Here is a 20,598-nt window from a genome sequence, read left to right as displayed (position 1 = left end):
TTGCCGAGGGAATTTGAGCAAATCTCTTCACCATCGGCCACGACAGCCTCGACGCCATCCGGGTCTTTCGCTATCTATGTTGGAGAGGATATACAAAGATTTGTAGTGCCAAACCAGCTACATGTCTCATCCACTCTTCAAGATGTTGGAGAAGTCATACGATGAATAAGGTTTCAAACAAAGGGATAAACTAGATGGTTTCATGCAGTGCTGCAACAGCGCAACGTCCAAGAAGTTGTCGATGTTGTAGAATGTTGTAATGAGAAGTTTGATTCTGGTTCAAGGCAAGAACAAAAACCAGATCAAGAAATCTGCATTTGAGATGCTTAACCTTTTTTTTGTCGAAGACAATGTTACTAAGGTCCCTCTTAGTTTAGCGGGAAGCCTCAAGGAATAGTGAGAAATGTAAGTTAAAAGAAGCCCAAGATATGAGAATTGACAAATTACTAGCTTATTCAATTGCCATTTATGACAAGACTCGCAAAGAAGTTGTTCATGAAGTCAACATTGTTCAGTGATGGAAAAACAAATCTAGCTATTACTCCGCAGACTGATACTACCATCTGCAAGAATTTTTTTCATCGATTCTATCAGTTTTTGCATTTGCTCTCTTGAATGCAGTGGTGCCGGATACACACATGCGCAATCCAAACATCCATCTCGAATGGTGTCGAATATGGCAATGGTTGGACCAATGCCGTGAACCGAAGAACACCCCACATAGTCCACTAGGCCGATTTCTTGGTGCAGTATGTTGGATTCATCAATCACAGGGTCTTCGAAAATCGAGATGAAGGCAGTTCTCATAGATGATGATGGAGTCAATCCAGGGTTGTCAATGGCCTTACACATGAGGAAGTTCAGGTCATTCATATCAGTGAAATGCTTGTTGTTGTTCTTGGCATTGGAAAAGGATGTATAACATCTGTTTGCTAACTCCCATACATCGTCACTGGCTGCCACATCGTGCGTATTCAAGATTGCAGAATGGTAAAATCCTAATAAAAGATGATAAAGAGAACATTATTATACCACCATATGCAACTTCTTACCTTAAATCAAGGGTCCAAGACTCAAGTGGGAAGCAAATGTAGCATATAATTTGGCCTCAAGAACTCAAGCATCGATCGGATAAGGATGATAATCGGAATGAACAAGTACATACCGAAATGATTGATACTGAGTGCTGGCTCGAGAATGGACCGACAGTCGGTGAGGGTTACAACGGCGTATTTTTCCCTTTGATGATCAGGGAAAGGTTTGGTGGCACGAGCTGCAATCAAACCAGCAGCTGCCAGGGCTCCACAGAGTTTAATACCCCTTGATTTGCAACCCTGTAAGTTGTATATAATGCAACTTCAAACCTCAAAACAATTTAATGACATAAACCCATGATAGATATATTAGTGATTTGTTGATGAATTATTGCAGGCATAATGTTTGGAACAGAGACATTCTTGAGAGTTTTTTACCTTAAATATTGTACTTGACGAAAACAAGAATAAAAACAATTTGTGACTTACAGCAACAAGCCTGTCGGTGTCATCTTGGTTTATCTTCAACCTCACAACCTGAGAGTGTCGAGACGAATCGGAATCAATGAAGTTGAGATTCGCCAGCCTGAAAGAGTTCAAGGAGTAGCCAAGCAAGTCAACCCCACGCACCCAAAGAGACTTGTTAGCTTTGCCACTAGGAATCAAATCCTCAATCCCCACTTGTTTTTCCTCCTCCTCCGTGTTGATTCTCCCGCCACCCACCATCTCCAGCAATTCCCTCAACAGACCCACCGCCGCAGCGCGGTCACAAGCCGACGTGTGTAGCCGGAACACCAACAACCAACTCGTCTCGCTTATCGTGTAAAGGCTGACAAAAAAAACATCCCTGTCGGCTTGGTCACCGTCATCATCATCATCGTTACGGGTCCATGAGTTTCTATTCAGCTCATGCTCGAGTAAAATGTCGCTTAGGTCGATGTGAGAATCATCTGAGAAGCTTTGGAGAATGTGGGAAGTTGATTGAAGATCAAAGGACTGGATTTTGACATGGGGATCACACGGTGTTGCAAAATAGAAAGTGTTGCTGGAAGCATCGAAATGGATCCTTGAACGAAGAATGGGATGATAAACTTGGAGCCTTGAAAGGGCCGCTTCAACAACTGAGACATCGGGTTCATTACAGAGGAGGAGGGACAAGACTGTGATGCCAGTGCCGCCGGGCACGGCTCGGCACCAGCTGTACTCGGTGCCACCAGCGGCTCGAACCATGGGGTCTGGGATTTTGGTCTCGGATTCTGACATCTTAGTCGACGGAATAGTGGCCTGAAATTTTGAGGGAATGAATGGATGAGGCCAGTGAAGACGAAGGGTGAAATTTGTTAGACTGAAAAAAAAACAAAACAAAAAATATCGACGGATTTTACGTAAAAGTATCAAACATTGTCCGTTTTTACCAAAATATCGTAATTAAAAAATTCATTTCCTAAGGTAGACTTTGGTTAACTAAGGGTTATTTGTTTACTTCAAAATGATTAAGCGTTTAATAATTCAAATGTTAAATAATTCAAATGTTAAATAATTCAAAGATTCTGTATGAATTAGCTCTGAATGTGACATGTTTTTTGATAATGGCTCTGAATCATTCGGAATGTACTTTGATGCTGAATCATTCAGCTCTATTTTGTTGAATTAGTCAACACTGAATCATTCAGAGGTACGCTGAATGCTGAACGGTTCAACATTCAGTGTTGAATGATTATATTCAGAGACAAACAAACAACCCCTAAATGTAAAATTTGTTTTGAGAATAATGTTATTGAAATATAATATTATTACGAGAATATTGTATTAATTTATTTGATTTGTTTAGTATAAATATAAAATTATAATGTTTGGTTAAAAGAATATAAGATTATTTAAATGTATATTTTTTTAAATTATTCTTGTGATATATTTTTTTAAAAAATTTAAAATTTAATATTAAATTATAAATATTTGAATTAAAATTCAAGAAAATATTTTAATCGTTATATTATCTAACTTTTGAGGAAAAAAATATTTAATATATATAATTAGTATATTAACTTATATTTTTAAATAATTTTCATAAATATCATATTTATTTATATAAAATATAATATAATATAAAAATATTACGATCTCGTTTGTATAAAGATATTATTTTTTTACGTATAAGATCTATTTTTTTAATAACTTAAAGTTAGATATTATTATAAACTATTATATTTATATAATCATATTATTTTTCACCTTATAAAATTATAAATAATTAATATATTGAATATTAAAAATATAAATAATTTTAAATATTCAAATTTATTAATATTTTATTAAATTAAACTCTTTGTATATTATTATTATATTTATAATTTTAAATAAAATAATAAAAATAAGAATAAAAAATGATCATTATAAAAAGAATTCATTAATCTATGGGTGTTTTTGTTCAAAATGATAGAAATTGTCTAATACCTAAAAATTTGGAGGTAATTACGTTCCTACTATTTTAACCAAAAAATTATATTATTGAAAAAAGATTATTTCATGGAAACAAACTTTCCCGTAAATCAAACGTGAAAATACAATTTCTAAAAAAAATATCTCCCTAAGTAAAGTTCTTTTCCATAAATCAAAAGTCCCCTAAATGTATCATGCCATTCGTGTCTTTTGAAAATTATGTTTTACACTCATCTTATATTGTAATTCATTCAACAATTTTCGGAAGACATTAACGTGAAATATGCAACTATGAAATACACCTTTCATAATTTTTAGGGTAATTTTACACGTTTAGTATTTAAATTTTTATTTTATTTTAGTACTTAAATTTTAATTTTTAAAATATATCTAATATTTAGGTTTCAATATGATATACCGACGTTAAAAAAAATAACATAACTATTGATGTGGAGTTTTTTTTTCCAATGATGATATGATATTATCTTATGGTGACATGTCAATATAATTGTTAAGTTTTGATGACAATGTACCAAAATAAAACTTAAACTAAATATTAGGTATGAAAAAAATAAAGTTTATGTACCAAAATAGAATAAAAGTAATAATTTAAGTACTAAATATATAGTTTATCCTAAATTTTAAATTGAAAAAATTAGGGGTAAACTATTCAAATGATTACTTGACTATGTGTTAATGTCGATATAATCATCATACTTTCAATATGATCATCATACTTTCAATATGAACACATAATTATTCAAGTGCTTTCAATCAAAATCACCTATAATTTTTTACCTAATTTTTTATTTTTTTAAAAAATATATCTAATATTTAGTTTTTATTTCATTTTAGTACCTCGTCCTTAAAAATTTAACGCGTTCAATACTTAAACTATTAATTTTAGTCAATTTTAGTACCTTAAATTTTATTTTATATATTAGTTAATACATGTATGATATAACCAGTTAAAGTTAAAGACAAAAAAAAGAGTTAAACTTACTCTGAATGAATTTGAGCACGAGACCTAATTAAAAACCAAGCAAATCTTAACTAATAGATTATATTTAACAGTTGAGATATAGTTACAATATTTATATATTATATATATATATATATATATATATATTATAGTTAATGATAGGAAAAAAGAAATAAAAAAATAAATTAAGTGAAGATTTAAATTAAGCAAATCTTAATTATGAAGTAGTGTCGATATGATTATCATACTTTTAATTGAATTTTAAATATAATTTTATATATACAATTATTAAAAAATAATTTTAATTAAAATATTAAAATCTTAAATCACTTATAATTATTTTTATTCCAAAATCATACTTAACATTACATTTTGGTCACCATTGAAAAAATTAATAGTGATACTTACGTATCAACATAAGATAATGTCATATCTTCATTATTTTTTTAATATCACGTCAATAATTCTGTTAATAGCGAGTAATCAAATGAAGTTAAAATGTAACATGAGGTATAATTTTAAAAAATAATATATGAGTGACCAGCCTTCCCAGCTGGATTGTAATAGACAGGGTCCCCGCAACAAGTGGAATTATTGAAAAGTAAGTGAAACTGAAACAACGCATCAATAGTGATATTGTTCTGCATACGTTCCAGCATTCACCATCAGCTTCAGTAACCCCTTTCCCTAAATAAAACATACCATAATTGTTTTTGTACTTGCTTCTTTCGCCAAACATATTCTTCACATTTCTAAAATGCAAGACTCAGGGTAGGGTAAGTTTTGACCCTTGGATTTAAGGGGAATAGTCAACATAATAAATCTAGACCGTTTATAAGAAGAAGAAGAAGAAAATTGAAACCAGGAGAAGGCCTCACCGACAACAGGTTTGAAAAGAAAAGAAGAAAGAACGACGGAAAAAACTATGGAAGAAGGTAAAAGAGAAAAGTATCTATCATCCTCGCTAATTGCCACGGTCATCTTGTAAATTTTGGTGACCTTATATCATAACAGTAAAATAAACCTTTTAAAACTAAAATATTAGATATATAAAGAAGTTCACTAATATTTCAAAATTTATTATAACTACAAGAAAATATTAAATAGTGGTAAAAAAATATCTTCATGTAATAAAGTGAAATACAAAATAAACTATTCTCTAAATAAATTCGTTCTCCTAGCATTTTTGGAAGCAAAGTTATTGACTAGCTCTTTATAATCAAGACTCTCTAATAGATCGTTTTCAATAGCTATCAATACCAATCCATTAAGTCTCTCTTGTGACATTGTGGACCGCAAGGAAGACTTCAATAACTTTAGTTTTTAAAAACTTCTTTATGCAGATGTCATTGTTACTGGAATAGTCAATAGTACTCTAAATGCAATTATTGCATTAGGAAAACAATCAACCTATTTCATAAATTTTAAAACATCAGTAGGTCTCATATTTTTAGCTAGCAAGAAATTGTTAAGTAACCTTAGCTCCACATAGAGTTCATTTGCATCAATATCTGATCGTCCGTTTTTCTTGAGTGCATCTTCAAGATGACTACAACATGACTTAAGGTGGTTGTCATCAAAGAACTTCAACTTGTCACAAGAGAACAAGAAAACAAAATTTTTCTCGTACTCTTTGTATTGTTCAAACCTTTTTGTAAGAGAAGCAATTGTCTGATCAACAATGTACAAGAAGTAGTTGACTTTAAATGACTCCTCTGCAGAAAAAGAAGCATCTTGATTAATTGAACTCTTCAAATTGTCTTTTCCTACGAATTACACGTCTTTGAGGGAAGACAGGATCAACATCCATTTCAGTTGCAATTTGCTTAGCAATATCGACAGCTTTTGAGAACCTAGTGTTTCTAAACTCCTTAAAGAAAGAGATCAAACCTTTCACTTCTTTAATAGCAACATCAATAAGCATATCTTTGGATTGTAAGTTTTTGCTCACTAAATTTACGGTGTATAATATATCGAACCAAATGACAATCGAAACTAAAAACTCAAAATCGCCAAGCTCATTTGTTGCTAAAGATTTAGCTTCACTTTTTATTTTGGAATCATTATCGTTCTCTGCAATTTGAAGTAAAGCTTCTCTTATTTCCACAATCTGAAATCTAATAGCTTTGACACTATCAACACAACTTTCCCAGCGTGTGGTTGACAATGACTTAAGTGTAAGTCCTTGAACATTATCCTTCAAAATTTGCCACCTTTTAGAAGAATTGGAAAATATTGTGTATATGCATTGTGTTACTCCAAAAAAATCTCTAGCTTTTTCACAAGTGTTAGCCATGTCACATAATGCTAGATTAAGACTATGACAACCACAAGAAGTATAAAATGCTCTAGGATTTATATTTAGAAATTTCTTTTGTACTCCCTGATGTTTACCTTTCATATTCGATCCATTGTCATAGCCTTGACCACACATATCATCAATATCAAGACCAAGTGACTTCAATTCATCTTGTGTTGTATCAAAAAGTCCCTGACCAATGGTATTATTAACATTTAAAAATCCTAAAAAGGATTCCTCAACACTGACACTTGTGGATGAGAAATTTGCATACCTCAATATCAAAGTCATTTGTTCCTGATGACTAGAATCTGGGGTACAATCAAGTATCACTGAGTAATACTTTGCTTGCTTAACTTTTTTTATGATATCTGATTTGATTGCATGTGCAAGTAAAGTTATTAACTCATTTTGGATTGTATGATCGAGATAGTGAACATGGATGTTATCACTTGTGATACGTCTCACGCGCTCTTTAATAACTGGGTCAAACTCTTCCAGCATTTCAATTAAACCCAAAAAGTTCCCATTGCTCTTTTGATACAACTTCTCGTTCGATCCACAGAAAGCTAAATTATGTTTAGCAAGGAACTTTACAATTGAAATAATTCTATGAAAAACTTTCTTCCAATGATCTCTCTCTTTTCCAAATTGTTCTTGTGCCACTTTATCAATTATTTCATTCTTTTTTAATCTCTTACGCATATCAAGCCAAGTATCCATGTTTGTGACATGTTCTAGGTCAACTTCATTCTCTTTAAGTTTGGTGCTAAGATGTTGCCAATATGCAAAACCGTCATTAGCTAACTGACCTTTTGCAAGCCCTTTCCTAAATATTTTACAACAAAAACAAAAAATTCTGTCAAGCTCTTTGGAATATACTTACCATTCTCTATCCACCTTCTCATTGTTTGGGAGGATTCTAGTATATAAAGTGGCAGAAAATCATCTTGAAAATTTATCTTTAGGACCCTTCTCAAATGACATATCTCTTTTAGGACCCTCTGATACCAGAACCTTAATCATGTCAGAACTAAGATCATCCCAATGTCTCGGATCAAATATATCAACATGATTAACATCAACATTAGCATCATCAACATGGTCATTATTAACATCATCCTCACCTTCACCATCAATGTCGCCATCATCGACATTAGCATTATTAGCATCAACATCTTCGTCGTGTACATCAACATCATTAACATGATCATTAACAACATTTTGATCTCGAGAAAAAAACTTATGGTTCTCTTTGAATAAACTTATTTACAGCTCCACTCTGAGACTTAATGAGTTCTTCGAGTCTGTTTCTCTCTTTACGTTTTTCATGTCATGATTCATGTTTTCTTAACCTAGGAGGCATAATCTCTGAACATATTCAATAAATAGCCAATACAAATACAATTAGAAACTTCAAACATAAGATATGTGGGTAACTCAAATAATAATAAAAACATTTACTAACCTTGGAAAAGAGAAAAGTGCAGTCACAATCGCAGAGGAGAGGAGAGCGCAGAGATTTTTATTTTTTTTACTTTGCAGGGTGTTTCTGCAGAGGAGAGAGGAGGCATATATCTAGGTTTTACTTTTTAGAATTTCTTAAATTGACCGTCAAATATTATTTAATATGGGCCTTAGACTTGAAAATTCTTGGGCCAAACATCCTAAATACACATATATACAAAAAGACTTAAATTTTTTTGGAGGCCCTTACAAAAATTGGGCACTGTGCGGTTGAGCAGCTTGCACAGGCCCAAAACCGGCCCTGCTAATTGCTCTCTCACATTGTAATCGACTTCAATTCTTTGACTGTGTGACGATGAAAGTGTTATTTTTTTTGTTAATCTGAAAAGATTATAAGATAATATTTGTTTATAGATTTTAATCATTTTATAATAAACAATTAAATATTATATAGATATTATGTTTGAATTTGAAATATCTAAATGTAACAATATCATTCTTAATTCTTAAATATCTATTTTGAAACTGTATTTACTTTACTTTTCCCCAAAGGACTTTGGATATACATGTTTCTTGATATATTATCATTAAAAAAATAACCTAATGTTTAAAATTGATATTTAGAGAGGCATAAATATAAAATAAGTGTTTAAATTACAGTGTTTTTCACGAATAAATGTCTAAACTATTTTTGAATGATTTTGGTGTCTAACTTTACAATCGTTACCACTTTAGGTGTCTGGACTGTCAACGACGCTAATTTTCTCTGTTAAGTGACACATGTTACAATCTGGTAATTTTGAAATTTATTTATTTTAAAATATTAAAAATATTATGATATTTATAAAAAACCCTAATTTCTCTTAAATTATAAAAAGCCCCAAAATCCCTAAAATTCTCAAATCCTAACCCTAACCCTAACCCACTGTTATCATCATTTCCGACCACAACCACCATCAGTGGCATAGTCCCCACCATTCTCTTAGTCATATGTCATTATAGTTGTCGTCAATTGATCATCGGAATCGCGTGAGAATGCTATTTTCATCATAGGGTTCGCGAAGTATAAATTGTCGATTATTCGTCGAACGATCACAATTTCATAAGGGTTTTATTTGTCAGGGAAGCACTACAGCAAAGCAGGTTTTTAGCGGCGTTTTTAGTCATATATCGGCGTTTTTAAGTGCCGCTAAAAACCTTTGTGGCGCAAAAACAAACGCTGCAAAAAGCATCGCTGAAACAAACGCTGCCAAAGGTTGCAGTTTTTGTCATTCACAAACGCCACTAAAGGTTATGATATTTAGCGACATTTTTACCAAATTTCACTATTTATCTTTTCTTTTGTGGCGTTTTGTCCAAAAAATGCCACTAAATATTCTGACATACAGTGGCATTTGTTCCTAAAAAAGCCGCTAAATGTTATGTCATATAGTGGTGTTTATGAATGTAAAATGCCGTTATTGACTACATATATTGTATCATTTTCTATATAAACGTCACAAAAGATCTAGAACTTTAGTGGCGTTTTTCCACTATAATAACATTGCATGCCCTATAGATTAATTGCACTAATTATTCTAAAAACTTTATGCATACTAATTTAATAAAACTTATTTATTAAATATAGTAAAAAAACTAGTAATTTTGTAACATACAAAGTAAAAAAGAGATGAATACATCCATACATAGTTAATGATAAGTAAAATTAGGCTTCATTCAAGACTACAAGGAGAACAATCCCAAGTACATGAACAAATATATGATCATGGTAAATCAGACCAGCATACAAGCATCATGTCTAAGGTCAAGCGTTAGACCATGGTTTTATGTTCAGGCCAATGTGTAAACTCGAAATCGAAATGCATGAAGTCGACTCCGGGTAGCTGCTTTAGCTTCTCATGCAGTTTCTCGCCAATGTTGTGTGCTTTGTTTAGCAGCATGTCTTCAGGCAACACAGTGTCAATCTCCACAAAGTATTGGGAACCAAAAGTATATGCCCTAACCGTGTCAATATGTTGTATGTCTTCATGGTGGTTCCATATTAGATATGTCAATTTCGCTAGAAAATTGGGTGGGGTGGTTCTTCCGATTAGTGACCATACATTCTCGATTACGGTTCTGGCCCAAGTACTCATCGTGTATAATGCTATAAGCAATTATATAATCAAAAGATGTAAATGATTAGCTTTTAAGCATATTTAATGGCATGAATGTCATTGAGTTTTGAGAAGGAACTTCAAACTTGAACTCACAATGATAGATGGCCACTCTAGCGATTGCTATTGCATGTTCCAATCCCAGTTTGTGTAGAAATTCTATTGCCTGCAACAATGCCATCAGTAATTGAATCAGATCTTTTGACATCATATACCATACACTATCGAGTGTAATCATTTTGCAAAAGTACTTATTTGAATCCGAGTAACATAGGCTGCATGAACATAGGTTATACGGGAGGAAGATTGCGAAAACTTACAAAAACCAATGATAGAGAAGCCGATAACAAAAACTCGCTTCAATACATTTATGACTACATGTGTAAGTGGTGCAACCCTTTCTAAGGTATTAGTAGCCAGCTGCAATTCATCACCTCAATGTGTTAGTTAAGTAAATGAACCTTGAATTCAATTCACTGATGTAACAATTCTAAAAAAGATGACATTCAACAAATTTAATATTCGAATCTCGACATTAGCTTTCAACCATTTCTTTGATTCCCAGATTTTGACAATCAAAAATGACATTCAAGAAACTTACAACAAGATTTTTTATGCAATACATACCTGATTGTAGAGGTGATAAAACATTCCAATCCAAAATAAGTCAGACAAGAATTTGGTTAGGCCAACTTTGGCAATAACATCTCTTAAACCATATTGCATCAGATGAGGGCCTTCGATCTGGATTCAAATCACAACCACATTAGAAAAACATTAGTTATATAAGTAGTTTAATGAAAGTGAACAACCATGGTGAAGATCCCCTTTCATTTTTGGATTTTACTTACAAAAAATGTAGGTGAGACACTTAACAATAGGGCAATTATAAAAATATATGCATAAACATTTGTGCTATCCATCCCTGTCTGTCAAATACAAAAGCCAAAGATGTGTCAGCAGGGGCGAATGTCAAACAAGGTTGTGTATTCAATACAAACGCCACTAAAGTACGAGTCTTTAGCATCATTTGTAAACATAAACGCCACTAAAGTATGAGTCTGTAGCGGCGTTTGTATAAAAATACCAGTAAAGTACGAGTCTATAGTGCTGTTTGTATAAAAACACAACTAAAGTACGAGTCTTTAGCGGCGTTTGTATACAAACGCCACTAATGTACTTATAAATTACGACGATTGTTGAAAAATGCCACATAGATGAACCCTATTATGACGTTTGTATAAAAACACCGCTAAATTACTCGGTTGCGACGTTTGTTGAAAAAATGACACTATAGATAAACCCTATTACGACATTTGTATAAAAACGCATCTAAAGTAATACTCTGTTGCAACGTTTGTTGAAAAAACACCACTATAGATGACCCTATTACGACGTTTGTATAAAAACGCCGCTAAAGTACTACTCTGTTGCGGCGTTTGTTGAAAAAAATGTCACTATGGATGAACCTATTGCACTGTTTGTATAAAAAAACTGCTAAAGTACTAGTATGTCGCGACGTTTTGTATAAAAGCACCGCTAAAGTTACCATTTTGTGGCGTTTGGAATGTAAACGCTGCTATATATTTAAAGTTAGTGGCGTTTACTCTTAAAACATCGCTAAAAATGCCGCTGTAGAACAATTTTGTTGTAGTGAAGGTGAGGTCGGGTGAAGCTTCATCGATGACAAAGGGCGGCGAACGATGTGGATTTAGGGGTTGAAGCGATCTGTGTTTTTCTTTTGAAAAAAAATAATTTTATTTTTTAATTTTAAATAATTTTTTTAAAAATTACCAAATTGTGACACGTGTCACTTAACAGAAAAAATTAACGCCGTTGACGACCCGGACACCTAAAGTGGTAACGTTTATAACGTTAGACACTGGATCATTCAAAATATAATATATATACCTATTCATGAAAAACTCTATAGTTTGGACACTTATTTTATATTTAAGCCATTAAAAAACCACATTTTTTAAATATTATTTTTTTCATATCAAATAATTTAAAGGTTTAAATATATTAAAGACTTTTGCACTATTTAAATTTTAAATAAATAAAATGATTTTTAGTCTTTTTTTTTACAATTTTTATAATTTTGCTCTTAAGACTTTAAAATAAATAAAAATATCATTTATTAAATAATATAATTTTTAATAATTTGGTTTTAGCGTTTTTATATTTCAAATTGATACAAATTAAAAACATGAAGAATTAAAGTTTTTTTATAGTTGTTAAATCAATAATTAGCAATAATTTTTTGATTGATATGTGATAATTAGAAATGATGGTATTTGTTCTAAAAACTCTGTATCATTTGACAATAAATGTTTAAATATCTTACGGTCGTTGGTAATTGAATATGAGACTTCTAGGGATAATAACTATTCCTCTAACTACTGAGATTGCTTGACTCGTGCAATAATTAACAATAAAATTAAATATAATTTAAAGAAAAGACTAATATATTTAGATAAAATAATACTAAAATTTAATTTCATAAAAATATATTACAAAAATTTATGAATATATTTGAAGCCGTCTGGATGCAAATCTTTTTATGAATATAAAACCAATAACAAAATTTATGAATTGTAGAAATTTAGAGCATCAAACCCATGAAAACACATAGGGCTAAGTCCAAGTATAACTTATTTGGGCCAGACTTAGCCATGTCATAAGTGTAATCCCCTGTACAACCAGTTTCAAACAATGACCGTCCGATTAACATTTCCAACAACATCTCACCCGTTCGATCTAACGCCTTCGTAAAAATTCAAATCTCATTCAAAAGCCCGCTCTTCCGTCATATTTTATTTCACAAGCATAAACAAATCCCCAAAAAAACCAAGAAAAAAGAGAATCAGATTCAAAAAGCGGATCTAACAGTAACAAAATAAGAAAAATATAGCTGAACACACAAAACAAATTACAAAGACTTTTTTAAAAAATTCGAAAATAGGTTCGTGCGGTTCTCCTTCTCTTCGACGATTGAAAATGTCCGGTCGCCACGACAAAGAGAGAGGCGTCAACGTTCAAGTTCTCCTTCGTTGCAGGTTTCGCTTAGTTTTTACTCACCTTTTGTCTTTGTGTTTGTTAGATTCTTAGTTTTTTTTGGTTCGGGGTAAAACAAATAAATTTATAGGCCGTTTAGCGAAGAGGAGTTAAGGAACCATGCCCCGGAAGTACTGAAGTGTAATGAGTACCAACGAGAAGTCGCTGTTTCTCAGAACATCGCCGGGAAGCAGTTTGATAGAGTTTTCACTTTCGATAAGGTGCCTTTTTTGTTATTAATTAATTAATTAGTATTATAATTCGATTTGTTTTCTGCTGTAAATGTTGGAACCTGTATGTGTATTTTTAATGGTGAATAGGTATTTGGGCCATCAGCACTGCAAAAGGATCTATATAAACAAGCTGTTGTTCCAATTGTGAATGAAGTTTTAGAAGGTTTTAACTGTACTATTTTTGCGTACGGTCAAACCGGTACTGGGAAAACTTACACTATGGAGGGTGAATGCAAAAGGGCAAAGGTAATAATGATTAGATTTATTACCTATAAGTTTTATTTTACTTCCAACATTATCCCTCTGTGCAATTGAGTGTTCTAATTTCTTCAATACATGTTAACAAATGTAGCAGACAGGTCCTACTGGCGAATTGCCAGCAGGGGCAGGGGTTATTCCAAGAGCAGTTCAACAGATTTTTGATACACTGGAGTGCCAAAATGCGGAATACAGTGTAAAAGTTACATTTTTGGAACTGTATAATGAAGAGATTACTGATTTGCTTGCTCCAGAAGAAATTTCAAAAGTTGCTTTGGAGGAGAAACAAAAGAAGCAGTTGCCATTAATGGAAGATGGGAAAGGGGGAGTTCTTGTGAGAGGATTAGAAGAAGAAATTGTTACAAGTGCTGGTGAGATATTTTCTTTGCTTGAAAGAGGCTCTGCTAAGCGTCGAACTGCTGAAACTTTGTTGAATAAGCAGTCAAGGTAATGGTTTTTTTGTCCGCTTTATATGCTTGAACTTGAGTGAAGTTAAACCCTTTTTTCTTTCATATTTTGTTGATTGAAATACTTTGTTCTATTTCAGTCGGTCGCATTCTCTTTTTACTATTACAATTCATATCAAGGAAGCTACGCCAGAAGGTGAAGAGCTTATAAAGTGTGGGAAGCTGAATTTGGTCGATTTAGCAGGCTCAGAAAATATATCCCGCTCTGGTGCTAGGGATGTATGTATTCCTTGCATATTTGCCAATCAATTTGGATTTGTTACCAGATAATAATTTAGTTAAATTTGGATTTGTTACCAGATAATAATTTAGTTAAATTCATTAATGTTTTGTTTGATGTTGATATTTGCAGGGTCGGGCTAGAGAAGCTGGTGAAATTAATAAAAGTTTACTTACTTTAGGACGAGTAATAACTGCCCTAGTAGAGCATCTTGGACATGTTCCGTACAGGTCTGAAATGCTTCTTTTAGCTTCTTAGTACCTATATTCATCTCACGTTTTTCTCTAATTGTTTAGTTTAATGGGAATTTAGGGATAGCAAGCTTACTCGATTACTTCGTGATTCACTTGGTGGACGGACAAAGACTTGCATTATAGCCACAGTTTCTCCTGCTGTCCATTGTCTTGAGGAGACCTTAAGTACTCTGGATTATGCACACAGGGCAAAGAATATAAAGAACAAGCCTGAGGTTTGTTGTACACAATCATTAGTCATCAAGTTCATTTCCTTCCTAATTTCATCCTTTTGATTGGGTTTATCTTTTCTTTTATTCCTTGAACAATGGCTAGAAACATGCTAAAATTTACAGTTAATGTTAATGAGTGCCTGCTATTGCTTCTGGAATTTGCAACATTGTTTGGTGTAACATTAAACTGAATTTTGATAAATGGAAGTTTTATGTTCCTGGAATCTGATGTATCAGTCATGCTTCAAATAGTACTCTGAATTCCCTTGGAGTTTCATGCACTTGATGTTGATTTATAATCTTCAGATTTTCCATCTGTTATTCATATAGTACCGTGGTTTATATATGCCTGTGGAGTTTGTACTATATCTCGAATGTAAGTTGAATATAGATTACAATTATGCAATCCTTTTTCTATAAAAGTATCCACTCATTGTTTCTTGTCCTCACTATGCAACTTCGTGATGTTTTATTGTTATTGGTTGTTATATGGCACTCTTGTTTGGAATTCGAAAAAGGTTCAGCATGTAACATATTGATTGCTTTATGTAGGTTAACCAAAAAATGATGAAGTCAACTCTTATAAAGGACCTCTATGGTGAAATTGAACGCCTAAAGTCTGGTAAAATGCTTCTTTATTTGGACTTCTGTTCAAACAATTAAAAATGTTGGCCAATATAGTATTCTTTTATAAACTACATTGCCTTTTTTCATGTCCATTTCTTCAGAGGTGTATGCTACTCGTGAAAAGAATGGTGTTTATATTCCAAAAGAGCGATATTACCAAGAAGAAAGTGAAAAGAAGGTGTGCAGTTTGGTTCACACTTCCCCCATTAGATTTAGGGTGTAGGTTTACGCCTATAGCAGAGGTTATATTATGTAGTCATTTTCTTTGACGTCATTTGTTAGATAAGATGTTCTTTTGCTAGTATTGGAAATTTCAGTGTGTTTCCTACTTTATCTGATTTTTTCTATACAAATATAATCGAGGTCTTTTTATTTAGTACACTCATTATTCAGGGCTACAGAATGGTTCCTTTGATTTGTTATTATTCATGTGGTTTAACTGTCATTTGTTTAGGCAATGGCTGAACAGATTGAACAAATGGGAGTCCTTCTAGAAACACACCAGAAGGTTAGCCTTTACTCTGGTGCCATTTTTAATGTGCCATGGTCATGAGTTCCTTGTGCTATTGTTTGATGTATCTGCCTTACCACTTGCTATCTGTTATTGGTTTGTTACGAAACAGCAACTTCAGGAATTGCAAGATAAATACGTTGCCGAAGTTCGACAATGCTCTGATTTGAGTGGCAAGCTTGAGATTACTGAGGTAAACTGTCTTAAGGGTTTTATCTGATCTTATTATATTATGGACTCTTGCTAATTAAATAGATGGAAAATACAGAATAACTTGAACGAAACAGTCAAATTGCTAGCCAACTCTGAAGAAGAACTGAAAAAGTGTCACTATATGCTGAAGGAGAAAGAATTTATTATATGTGAACAGAAAAAAGCAGGTACATATCAAGATGTACTTACTTGAATCTTGACCACTAATATTTATTTTGTGCTGACATTATTTTGCATGTTCAAAAATAGAAAATGCTCTAGCACATCAAGCCTGTGTGCTAAGGTCTGACTTGGAGAAAGCTCTTCAGGATAATGCTTCATTATTCCTAAAAATTGGTATGTTGTTATGCTTTGTTATTCATATGTAGTGTATATGAACTTTTGACATATGACCCTTTGGTGCTTTACTTTATAGGAAGAGAAGACAAACTGAACTCTGATAATAGAGTAGTGGTTAACAACTTCCAAGTAGATCTAACCCAACAAATTGGTTCACTTTGCAACCTGGTGGCCTCACTAGTGTCTCAGCAAAACGAGCACCTTCAAAGTGTTGAGACACTCTGTTGCTCTTTTACCGATATACATGATAAGGTACCGGAAGCTTTCCCCTTGAATGAACCTCAAATATTACTTTTAGAAAACTTGGTAGTTCTTTTGTGGATATCATTTATAGCTTAGGCTGACCTTGTATTCATAAATCTTGCTTTTAGGCAATCTTGGAAATGAAGAAAAAGGTGACTGCTGCAAGAGCTTTGCATGTTTCCCACCTGGAGGCAGTCCAAAATGTTGTGCGGTTACACCAAGCTAACTCCAATGCTGCCTTAGATGAAATGTCAACCTTGGCTTCTTCAAATGGACAGTCTATTAAAGAGGTAGGTACTGATATTTTGAGTTTGACTGCTTTTTATTTAATTTGTTTGGTGATTTTGCTCGGTTTAACGCCTTCACTTTTGTTTATTAATTATCCATCAGTTCCTTTTGTCCGAGGTCTGCAAAGCAACTTCAATGTTTGATGATCTTCAGCGTAGTTTTACAATTCACCAGGATGAAATGGCTGTTTTTGCAAAGGAACTAAGACAGGTTTGTGCTCCAAAGTAGAGCTTGTCTTTGAAGCGGTGATGCAACTGATTCTGATACTTTACCTTTCTCTCTCTCTATTTTTTTCTCTTTTAGACCATCGCAATTTAGAAAGTGCATTTATTCTGCAAGTATTTTTTTGTTGCCTACAATATTGTTTTGCTTTCAATATTTATATTTAGCATAATTTCCTATAGATGAGTTGCATAGCTAGAATTTTTTTCTTCTGTTTATATCTATTTCCTTTCCCTTGCTGATTGCACTTTTTATCTGTCCCCATTTTGATTAACAGAAGTTCCATGTTAGTATTGAGAAAACAAAGGACATTTCTGATTATAGCAGTGAAATTCTGGATAAGCTTTCAGGAGAGTCTCTAAGGGTTCAGAATCATGCTGTGCAAGCTGATGAAGTTCAAATGAAGAGCATTGCTAGCTTCCAGAAGGCTTATGAGGTATAACATGCATATTACTATATCCTGACCTGAGATACATTATTGAAATTTTATATTCATCAAGCATATGCCATGTAGGAGGAATCGAAATCTGGTGCAGATAAGCTTATTGCGGATATGACTAATCTTGTGTATAACCATGTTCGTCGGCAAAAAGTGCTGGTTTGTTCATTCTCTACTAGGTTTATAGTTTTGCTTATGCTTATTTGAAAACCAAGCAATGGTTTCTCTGACAGGTGGATGAAAGGCTTGATGATATCAAAGAAAGTGCTGTTGCTAACAAAACATTTTTGGATGGACATGTTTCCTCCGTGGAGGGTATTACAACAGATGCAAAACGAAAATGGCAAGCATTTGTCGCGCAAGCAGAAAATAATGCTAAAGACACTGCTGATTACTCAGCTGCCAAACATTGTCGTACCGAGGAACTCCTACAGCATTGGTAAATTATGTCTTGTACATATTTGGAATCCTTTTCTCCTCACCTTTTGGTTTTGACTTGTCCTTTTTCTGCCTTTTACTCAAGTGTGTCTACTGCTGAATCTGCGTTCAAGCACTACAAAAGTACTCAGAAATCTGTGAATGAGATGGGTAGTAAACATGTTTCAGATATGGTATCACTTATCAGGTTGGTAGTGAACATATATTGCAGCGTATTTTTCATTGCAGATGCATGCAAATTAGTTTACTTTTCTCCTTAAAAGATAGCCGCAAATTCTTTCTAGAGCTAATTTTTTGTTGGAACTATAATCAGTTCCATTTTTGTAGTATATTGTTGTCTCCAGGAAGCTAATTTCAATATGTTTCTTTCAGGAATGCTACTGATGCAAATGAGCAGCATGATGCTGAAATTGATAGTGCCCGCATTGTGGCTGAGCAAGATGGCTTGAAAAATACCGATGATACACTTCAATACATTGATAGTGAGTCTCTTTTTCTTCTAGAATATGTACTGTAGAGTTTATGTATGACGCCAACTGTTGGTCCAATTATCTAAGATTGGTCTTGAAAAGATGTTTTAGTGTGGGCAAATTAGTACTTTGATAAGGTGAAAGTAGCACAAGAGACAAAGGAAAAGTTAGCTTCGGCATGGGAATCCTCTAAAGAGATAATTTTTTGGTGGAATTCTGCACAGGAATGTCAGTGCAGGAACAGGGAATAACACGGGGAATTGTGGACTCCATTAAAGCTCATAGTAAAAGCCTGGAAACATTCCAGGATGATCATTCAAGTCAAGCTTCATCGATCAAGCAGAGTGCAGAAGAAACATTCGAGCAAAGATATACGGTATGTATGTTAATGCATAAAGCTTTTGGCTTAAATTTGAGATTCGGTACTAAAATTTGTGCATCAACAAAACTAAATGTATAGGATTATGAGACAAGTGGGACGACACCAATACGGAGCGAGCAAGAAGTTCCAAGCAAAGGGACGATTGAATCACTACGAGCCATGCCAATGGAAGCTTTGGTTGAAGAGTACCGTGAAAACAATTCGTACAAATCATTTGAGTCAAAGGAATTGAAGGTACCATTAATACCACGCTCACCCCTTACTCAAATCAATTAAATAAAACTGGTGTTGTTGACTTAATCAAATTTATGTGTATGATTAGTGTAAAGTTTGATAATCAAATCATGTCTTGGAAGATTATAAGCATGTAGCAATTTGGAGGGTGTATGACGATTTTGTGCAATATGTCTTCTTTTTGAATGAAATTTAGATATTTTTAGATCAATGTCTTCTTGCATTAAGACCCAATTGTTTCTTAGTCTTCCAACGCATCAATCCCATATAAAAAACTCAAGAAAATAAAAAGGAAAAAAAATTCAATTAAATGAATTTTGAGCCTAAAATTTCTAAATTATATATACATTATCGGGGGAGGCATCACACCAAATTTGAGAATTTTGCTGCCCTGTGAAAACCTTGTATGAAGTTGATCAAGTTGCTTCGCAATTTTTTAGATTTAAAGGTATTATCGTGTTTGTATGATGTTAAAAATTGTATGTTGTCTTTCTCCCATCAACTAAAATTAAGTGGTGTTATATTTTTCTTAGAATCTTAGCGTTTGTTTGGTTTTAGAAAATATAGTTATTTTCATTTTCATAGCAAATATTAAAATAGAAAATGTTTTTATAGGAAACATGTTTGGTTGTAAAACTAAAAAATGATTTCTGAAAAATGAAAACAAAAAATAAGTGAAGATATGAAAACATTAAAAAAGATGTTTTAAATTTTTTCATTAAAGTTTTGAAAATTCAAAAAATAAGAAAACATTATATCTAGATTTTTAAATTAATCTACACATGTTTAAATCATTCTAACAATATTTTTTGATTTAATGGTATCTAAAACCTTGTACTTTTGTAAAAAAGTCAATTTTATCCCAAAACCTTTTTTACACTCGATGTAATGATGTGATCCAATTTAGCATCATGGATATTCCACCCTTACAAGGGGAGAGACTTTTTAACTTTACACATATATATGCTTATTTCAAATATTTTAATATAGTTATTTTCATCTACATATATTATATATATAGTTATTATGATGATAACTTATCCATTAATATGTGAGATATAAGTTATCATAATATACTATAGTTCACATACTTATATTATACATTATATAAGTT

At 32.8% G+C, this 20,598-nt stretch overlaps 2 protein-coding genes and 1 pseudogene across 2 annotated transcripts; 1 reads left to right on the top strand and 2 right to left on the bottom strand.

Annotated features, from left to right (window-relative positions):
- Positions 1-490: 490 nt before the first annotated feature.
- LOC120181784 lies at positions 491-2,350 on the bottom strand. Its single transcript, XM_039186846.1, has 3 exons — positions 1,524-2,350; positions 1,166-1,334; positions 491-998 (listed from the first exon to the last, which is right to left on the bottom strand). The coding sequence occupies exons 1-3, from the start codon at positions 2,295-2,297 to the stop codon at positions 532-534; spliced, it is 1,410 nt and encodes a 469-aa protein (XP_039042777.1). The 5' UTR covers positions 2,298-2,350; the 3' UTR covers positions 491-531.
- A 3,440-nt stretch (positions 2,351-5,790) lies between these two features.
- On the bottom strand, positions 5,791-10,356 carry LOC120182359 (annotated as a pseudogene).
- A 2,952-nt stretch (positions 10,357-13,308) lies between these two features.
- LOC120181774 (kinesin-like protein KIN-5C) lies at positions 13,309-19,625 on the top strand. Its single transcript, XM_039186837.1, has 23 exons — positions 13,309-13,436; positions 13,526-13,655; positions 13,755-13,913; positions 14,023-14,372; positions 14,473-14,611; positions 14,745-14,842; positions 14,925-15,081; positions 15,631-15,700; positions 15,807-15,883; positions 16,160-16,213; positions 16,329-16,409; positions 16,485-16,596; positions 16,679-16,765; positions 16,845-17,020; positions 17,140-17,301; positions 17,402-17,509; positions 17,799-17,957; positions 18,036-18,119; positions 18,194-18,399; positions 18,484-18,585; positions 18,771-18,880; positions 19,093-19,244; positions 19,329-19,625. Exons 1-23 carry the CDS (start codon positions 13,378-13,380, stop codon positions 19,524-19,526), a joined length of 3,030 nt encoding a protein of 1,009 aa, XP_039042768.1. The 5' UTR covers positions 13,309-13,377; the 3' UTR covers positions 19,527-19,625.
- Positions 19,626-20,598: the final 973 nt, after the last annotated feature.

The sequence above is a fragment of the Hibiscus syriacus genome, unplaced genomic scaffold (genome assembly GCF_006381635.1).
Source record: "Hibiscus syriacus cultivar Baekdansim isolate YM2019G1 unplaced genomic scaffold, ASM638163v2 tig00003721_pilon, whole genome shotgun sequence".
NCBI classification, from domain to species: Eukaryota; Viridiplantae; Streptophyta; class Magnoliopsida; order Malvales; family Malvaceae; genus Hibiscus; species Hibiscus syriacus.
Note: the sequence above shows the minus strand (reverse complement) of the source record. Positions and strands in the feature narration are given on the sequence as shown.

Bases quoted from the DNA above. Each gene is read 5' to 3' on its own strand.
- LOC120181784 (XM_039186846.1), bottom strand. From the start codon at position 2,297: ATGTCAGAATCCGAGACCAAAATCCCAGACCCCATGGTTCGAGCCGCT. The intron at 1,335-1,523 runs GTAAGTCACAAA...TACAACTTACAG, and splicing joins ACACCGACAGGCTTGTTGCT to GGTTGCAAATCAAGGGGTAT. The intron at 999-1,165 runs GTATGTACTTGT...ATCTTTTATTAG, and splicing joins ACTCAGTATCAATCATTTCG to GATTTTACCATTCTGCAATC.
- LOC120181774 (XM_039186837.1), top strand. From the start codon at position 13,378: ATGTCCGGTCGCCACGACAAAGAGAGAGGCGTCAACGTTCAAGTTCTC. The intron at 14,373-14,472 runs GTAATGGTTTTT...GTTCTATTTCAG, and splicing joins TTGTTGAATAAGCAGTCAAG to TCGGTCGCATTCTCTTTTTA. The intron at 18,120-18,193 runs GTTTGTTCATTC...TTTCTCTGACAG, and splicing joins TTCGTCGGCAAAAAGTGCTG to GTGGATGAAAGGCTTGATGA.